Source organism: Cupressus sempervirens, chromosome 5 (genome assembly GCF_028749045.1).
Source record: "Cupressus sempervirens isolate cs-2001-9-10 chromosome 5, ASM2874904v1, whole genome shotgun sequence".
Classification (NCBI taxonomy): Eukaryota; Viridiplantae; Streptophyta; class Pinopsida; order Cupressales; family Cupressaceae; genus Cupressus; species Cupressus sempervirens.
The window spans coordinates 202,286,768-202,294,698 of record NC_143122.1 but is presented as its reverse complement, the minus strand read 5'-3'; the positions used below and the strand labels follow the sequence as shown (position 1 = coordinate 202,294,698).

At 36.2% G+C, this 7,931-nt stretch overlaps 1 protein-coding gene across 1 annotated transcript; it reads right to left on the bottom strand.

Moving 5' to 3' along the window:
* Positions 1-1,401: 1,401 nt before the first annotated feature.
* On the bottom strand, positions 1,402-4,241 carry LOC149555114 (putative pentatricopeptide repeat-containing protein At3g23330). The gene is made up of 2 exons (XM_089829124.1): positions 4,019-4,241; positions 1,402-3,892 (listed from the first exon to the last, which is right to left on the bottom strand). The coding sequence occupies exons 1-2, from the start codon at positions 4,047-4,049 to the stop codon at positions 2,349-2,351; spliced, it is 1,575 nt and encodes a 524-aa protein (XP_089685250.1). The 5' UTR covers positions 4,050-4,241; the 3' UTR covers positions 1,402-2,348.
* Between the last annotated feature and the right edge of the window lie 3,690 nt (positions 4,242-7,931).

Genomic DNA, 7,931 nt, shown 5'->3' with positions numbered 1-7,931 from the left:
ATTGTAATCAAACATCTCAGAGCTCACAACATTTCATTTAGATCTTAATCATTATTATATTTTGTGAACATAATGCGCAATATAGGTGGAGAAATAGTTTATTGATTAGGCTAGAATTTAGAGTATTAATTGGTAGTGATAAATTAGAGGAGGTTTTTGTGTTGTTGAAGGGGAGGAAAATTTAATCTAGAGATTGGGGTGGCTGTAAAGGAGGCCATAGCTTTCAAGAAGTGGTGCACGAGATGTTATAGTAGACAATATAGATGTAGTGACAAAGCGATGGGAGAAATAATTATTTGCAAGAGTCATTATTTTGGGCTAAGCAGCAACCGTTAGAAAGCCTAATGACCCTAACCCTAGACCTAACGCAATGGGAAATTAGAAGAAATTCAAGGGAATGACGATGAGAGGGCTTGAAGAAAATTGAGGCGAACATCAATTGAAAAGGATGAATAATATTGAATCTGCATGTCCAGCAGACGTTATCCATGAAATTTGTTGAGACATCATAAATTTCAATTTTATGAAGAAGTTAAAGGATTTTCAATTTGAAACTTGCACATAGATTTATAATTTCTTTATGATCTTTTCACTGCAAACTGAGATATCTATTTCTAGTTCGAGTAAATTGACTCACAAACTTATAGTAATCAGTTTTTTTTTTTTTGGATTCTTTAGGAGCTTTAGCATCTTAAATTTAATGTCCACAAAAAGTGAACAATTCTTTTATTCAAACTTACATCAGCGTAAGTAGTATTATCTTGAAGGAAAGACTTTGAATACTTTATTTTTTTAGCCAAAGCCCTATTGTCGAGATGGTAAGCTATTTTCAGCTTGATGAATCTGATGACCCTTGAAAATTCTATTGGATCTCAGCTTAAAAATGCCGGAGACATCAGTTTTTATTAAAGCAAAATGATTTCTAAAATTTTGCCTCCCTTAAAGAATTGTAAATTTTTTTTCTAGCTTTAGCTGCAAAAACATAAACAGCAAATTGTATCGTACCAAAGGGAAGAAAGAGCATACAACAGAAGAATAAATGGAAAATAGATAAACACACACTGTACCAAAAAAGAAAAACATCACAATCCTCCTCCTTCTGCATACTTCTTTTGCAGCCTATTTGCTCATACCAAGGAATAAAGAAGAGGTTGAAGACTTCGCTGGAAGAATCCCAAGGAGTTTATGCCTGCCAACGCATTCCAATTGGAAAACAATAGATGTACAACTGTGCATTAAATGAAATTTATGATGGTTTGACAGTTAATTTTTACTATTTTCCTTTATAAATTCGAATTTATTCCTTGCGTTTTTTCTCAAGAGTCAATTGGAAAACAGATAATTAACTTCTTTAGATTTGTAAAATACATATAAACTCATAAACTATAGGATAAGCCTATATGTCTGAAAATTCTGAAATGCTATTATATAATTAAATTATTTCCTTCCACTTGGGCTAACTTGTCCACGTGAATCTCAAAAATTAATAACAAATTAAATATCCCAATGAACCAGCTAGGACCTGCCACTCAAATTGGGTTCAGCCAGCCAGATTTTATATTCTAACATATGCACAAGCCAATACAATCGATCAACCTAAAGGAGCCCTAAAAATGATAAAGATTGGAGTGAAGAACTATCAAGAGATGCTGTTCTTATCATCTTCAAGCATTAAATTCCTTGTTAGGCTTTCTCTCACATTTCCTGCGGGTAAAGCTTCTTTCCCCATTTTCTATCTCCTCAACCACTTTGTTCCAAATACGTAGAGCTTTCCTAAAAACAGAGCTTTAACAAAAATCCATCGGTATATACTAGTAGCGATGCACACTGCCAGTACTGATATATACCTGAACGTATAATGCTAAGAGCATCGTTTAGATGTCCAAGCCCTCAGAAAAAGGCAATTTTTACAAATGAAAAATAAGAACTTGTCTCAAGTGTCACATTCGCACTCGTTATTAGTGCGAACCTACGTCTAAAGATTGCTTTTATTAGCATCACCAATTATCACTACGGGAACACTCTTCTTATTTGTAATGAGAAAATTTGTTCGCATCTCTTACAACTAGTTTTCTTGCCACGCTGTTCAAGATAAACTCGTTTTTAGTATGGCAGTTCACATTCTGAGAGTCTCTTGACAACTCTAAAAGTTGCTCCAAATTGTGTTTAACGATCCAAAAGCAATTGCCAACTTCTCACTATGGCGATAGAGTGATGATTCTTCTTCCTCTTCTTCCATATTATTATTCAGGACATAATGAATCTGGAAACTGTCCTGCTGCCTTGATCTTCCAGGACAAGGTCTCCAACTTTTCCTATGCACCTGGTGTCTATGGGTGTAGTGTGTGTCATGCACAAAAAGCATGTACCAGTTTATGACCTTCAATCCAACTACATCCAGGAGACTTTCTAATTCCTCTATCTTTCATCAAATTCCATACATCTTGAGCCTCATCCCACCGGCCCATTTCTGCATAGACATTTGCCAGAAGAACATAAGTCGCCATCTTGTTTGGATCCACCTCAAGAAGTAGAGTTGCAGCAAATATTGCTAAGTCTTTGTTCTTATGTGATCTACATGCACCGAGTAAGCACATCCACACAACCACATCAGGTTTAATTGGCATCTTAATGATAAAGTTAAAATCTTCCTCAAGATAGCCAGCACGGCCAAGAAGATCGACCATGCACACATAATGATCCATTGTAGGTGTCAGGCAATAAGATTCACTTATGTCATTCAAGTATTTACAGCCCTCGTGTACCAAACCGGCATGGCTGCACGCAAATAAAATACAAGCAAAGCTTACGCTATCAGGGCATGTTCCAGAGTTCTTCATTAGTTCAAAGTGTTGGAGAGCATCCTTGCTAAAGCCATTTTGTGCAAATCCTGCAATCATTGCAGTCCATGAGACCACATTCCTTTGACGCATTCCGTCAAATACTTCCCGTGCATTTTTAATGGTTCCACATTTTGCATACATGTCAATCAGGGCATTTGCAACTATGACATCTGACCAAAAACCACTTTCGATTATGCTTTGGTGGATACTCCTTCCCTGATCTAAAGTCCCAAATTGGGCACAGGCTGGGAGGATGCAGGAAAACGTAGTGGAGTCTGGCTTTACACCTGCTGATTGCATTTCCTTAAAAGTCTCCAATGCCTTTTCAACAAACCCATTTTGTGCATATCCTGTCGTCATGGTATTCCAAGAGACAACGTTTCGTTGAGGAATTTTGTCAAACAGTTCACGTGCCTTCTGTATGCTTCCACATTTTGCATACATGTCTACCAGTGCACTTGCAACTACAACATCAGCTGAAAATCCACGTTCAATTATGCTTTGATGTATTTTTACACCATGTTCTAAAGCTCCCAATTTGGCACAGGCTGGAAGGACGCTAGCAAAAGTTGCGGAATTTGGTTTTGAACCTGCAATATGCATTTGCCTAAATACCTCCAAAACCCTTTCGTCAAACCTATTTTGCAGATATCCTGCAATCATGGTATTCCATGAGATGACATCTGTCTGAGGCATTTCTTTAAAAAGATTCAAAGCCTCATCGAGAACACCATTTTGTGTATATCCTGCAATCATTGCATTCCATGTGACCATATTTCTTTGAGGCATTTTGTCGAACAGTGCGCGTGCCTTACCTATGCTACCACATTTCGCATACATGTCTAGCAGAGCAGTAGCAACAACAACATCTGATAAAAATTCCCTTTCAATTATTCTTTGATGGATCTCCATACCCGTTTCCAAATCACTGATCTTGGCACAGGCTGGAAGCATGCTGGCAATGGTGAAATGATTGGGCTGGGCATTCGTTCCTTGCATTTGATTAAATAGTGTTAATGCTTCGTAAGGATAGCCATGTATTTGGTAAGCTGCAATTATCACATTCCATGAGAAGCTGTTTGGATTTTTCATGTCGTTGAAAACTTTACGGGCATCTGCCAATTCCCCGCATTTGACATACATATTGATAAGCTTTTCTTTTACAGAGCTCATACCTGCCAATGCCGACCTGCAATGGTTGAACATATGATGAAGAGTCTGGAGAATGTTTAACACCTCCTCCAACCAACCCTCTCTGCATTGTACTTTGTAAAGGATATCCGGTCATCTGAATTGTACATTAATGCGATCAGATTTCCACAATCCATCATAGTTATGTAAATCAGTTTCTGGATTAGATTGTGTGGAGATTTTTACCATCAACGTTCTACGTGATCCATAAAGTGATGTCAAATAAAGTGTATTTGATTGTCTTTTTAAAAAGGGTATTTGGTGTAGAGTTAAATTCTTAATTATTTAGCTGTCAGCTTTCATAAGAATTGAAGAGTATCCATTTCATTGAAGTCCTTCGTGGTAGGATTCTAGGCCTCCTCTAGGGTTTGCCCTTTCTAAAATTTGATTCAATAATTAAACTTCAAGCACATTAAATATTTATTGATAAAATTATTTTTTTCTAAAAATTAAACTTTTCTAAAATTTAATATTAAAGAATATGTTTCAAAAAATAAAATAAAAATAAATAAATAGAATAATGCAAACTTTTTTACTCGTGGAAAACATCTAAGGATGAATATAATCAAGCTTGTTATGTTGGTAGATTTCTTAAGATTTTAACTTTATATTAGGTATTTTATTTTATTCGTCAAATATTTTTATTTTCTTTTATTTTCTTTTGAAAGTTTTAAATTTATATCTAAAGAGGACATCCTTTACATATTATTTTTCAATGACCTACACTTCTTTATTTTAAAAAAAACTCAATATAATATCAATTATTTTTAGCGGTTATTAAAATAACATGAAAGTAACACATTTAAAGATTAATATACATATGATCTCAACAAACAGATAAAAATATATGAGAAACATACACAACAAAATTGAAAATAGCTAAATTCTAGTATAGGAGAATTAATACTTCTTATTTCACTATAAAAAAGGTGAAGTATAGATGTTTACTTATTGCAATTACTTCAATGAATTCTAAAAATAATCTAATAAATATAAAATCTAAAATTACATTTTCACTATGATTAGACTTGTAACACACTTGCAAAAATCTTGAGATGGGTTAAAGTCCTACCAAAAATAGAGAATTGACCCCACATTAATCATGGAAAAGAATTGCATAAACCCCCTTAGTCTTTTGTCCTTCAAAATTGAGAAACCAATTAAAAAGTTAAAGATCAAAAGAGGAAAACTCTTTGTATTACATGTTTTCTTTCCATGGTGGAAATTTTATTGATTCGAAACTAATATGCAACCATTGATGCATTTTTTGTTTGCTACTTCATTTGAGCATTCATTGTTGTTAGAGTAATTAGATATTTTCTAATTAACTCTATTCTACTAATCTAAACTTTTAGCAGATAATAATTAATTCTTTTATTAATTATAACCTATGTTTTACCTTTTAGGATATTGATCCCCTTTATAAGGATTGACCTCTTTGTACACTGATCATTCACTTAATATATTTTTGTTTTGATTCAATCAAGTATGTCTCCTCTGTAGATCTGGTGATTGCAACCTCCATAGCTTTTGCTCCTCTCTTTCTGTGACAAGTGTTTACATGTAGGTGATTCTTTGGAGTTGTGAGGTTGATCTTTCATCAACTTCAAGGTGGTATCAACCCTAGATCTTCATGCCCTCGTTCTCTTCCTGAGTGGTTTGGCTTGGTTTTGAGCTCTGTATTCTCTCTTTCAGAGGTGTATTGTAATGGATATTGGGGGGGTGTCACTTTTTTCAAGGCACTTTGAGCCCAAACAGACATCAACATTGAGCTTAGAGCACTTGAGAACCTCAATTTTCATATATAATATGTCCAATTTGGATGTTGTTGAAATATGAGACAATTTTTTTGTAACTAGACCATATTGACATGGGGATGCAAAATGAGGCAATGATTTTTTATTTTTTATCAAAACAATTTACATGAAATTTATTTGATTTTTTGGTGGAGATCATATTTAATTTTGGGCCCCTCCCATGGAAACACAGTCTCGTACCTGAAGCCACATTTTGTTTTGGGTTTCCATGCCTCGACCTTGAGACATGTGCTTTGCCCACCTTGCATTTTGATTGGAGGATATTTCTGGGCCCTGTGCACCACAAACTTTTGGGCTTGTTGCCGATGCACAAGTCTTTTTTTTGCATGGTCAACACATGCAAGGGCATGTACAACCCACATGCTACTCGACGAGGAGATGAGCATACTTGGTCTGGGCCCAAGCATTTTCTTTTGGTTGTGCATGTGGTATGCATTTTTCTTTGGACAAAACACTTTTTGTTTTGGAGAATACGCTTGGTGTTTTCAGTGCCTCTCCTTCATATGTGGTGGTTGGTGTTCTCCCTCACAGACTCAACCCAAGCACCCTCAACTCCAAGTCTCTCCCTTTGAGTTGACTTGGCACATCTAGTCACAAGGGAAAGTTCACATCGTTCACAACGTTAGTGCTTTCAATGTACATGGGTCATTGGTTTTTGGGCACCATACCATTTCTCATGTAGTTTCTCCCTTTTTGATAGGGGTTTGCGATTTGGGCACTGTTTTTTTAAACATTGTTTTTCATGCATTATTGTTTTGATTCACTCATTGATCATTCACTTAATATATTTTTGTTTTGATTCAATCAAGTATGTCTCCTTTGTGGATTTAGAGATTCCAACCTCCATAGCTTTTGCTCCTTTCTTTTTGTGATACGTGTTTGCATGCAGGTGATTCTTTAGAGTTGTGGGGTTGATCTTTCATCAACTTCGATGTAATATCAACCCTAGATCTTCATGTCCCCATTCTCTTCCTAAGTGGTTTTGCTTGGTTTTGAGATCTATATTCGCTCTTTCAGAGGATTTCAGTTTTTAGAGGTGTATTGTAATGGATATGGGGGGTCACTTTTTTCAGGGCACTTTGAGCCCAAACAGACATCAATTTTGAGCTTAGAGCACTCAAAAATCCCTATTTTCATATAAAATATGTCCAATTTGGATGCTGTTGAAATCTGAGGCAATTTTTTTGCAACTAGACCAAATTGACATGGGCATGCAAAATGAGGCAACGATTTTTTATTTTATATCAAAACAATTTACATGAAACTTATTTGTTTTTTTGGTGGAGATCATATTTAATTTTGGGCCCTTCCCATGGAAACACAGTCTTGTACTTGAAGCCACATTTTGTTTTGGGTTGCCATGCCTCGACCTTGAGACACACGCTCTGCCCACCGTGCATCCTAATTGGGGGAGATTTCTGGGCCCTGTGCACCGCAAACTTTTGGGCTTGTTGTCGATGCACAAGTCTTTTTTTGCATGGTCAACACATGCAAGGGCATGTACAACCCGCATGCTACTCAACAAGGAGATGATTGTACTTGGTCTGGGCCCAAGCATTTTTTTTTGGCTGTGCATGTGGTATGCATTTTTATTTGGACAAAACACTTTGTGTTTTCAAGAATATGCTTGGTGTTTTTGGTGCCTCTCCTTCATATGTGGCGGTTGGTGTTCTCCCTTACAGACTCAACCCAAGCACCCTCAACTCCAAGTCTCTCCCTCCGAGCTGACTTGGCACATCTAGTCACGAGGGAAAGTTCACATCGTTCACAACATTAGTGCTTTCAATGTGCACGGGTCATTGGTTTTTGGGCGCCATACCATTTCTCCTACAATTTCTTCCTTTTTGATAGGGGTTTGCAATTTGGGCATGATTTTTTCAAACATTGTTTTTCAGGCATTTTTGTGGGCCTTGCTAATAATATCTTTGCCTTGGTCGATGCCACACCCTACACAATTTTTTTGGAGATTTTTGGTGATCAGGCCAACTTTGGCACTATTTCTTGAACTCCTCCATAGATCGAAATGGCTATCGAACTGACGAAATTGCAATTTATTAATTATTTATAAATTCTAAAGAAA

Coding starts and splice junctions, on each gene's coding strand:
- LOC149555114 (XM_089829124.1), bottom strand. CDS start 4,049: ATGTTCAACCATTGCAGGTCGGCATTGGCAG. Junction 3,893..4,018: donor TTGCAGGTCGGCATTGGCAG/GTATGAGCTCTG, acceptor TGATAATTGCAG/CTTACCAAATACATGGCTAT.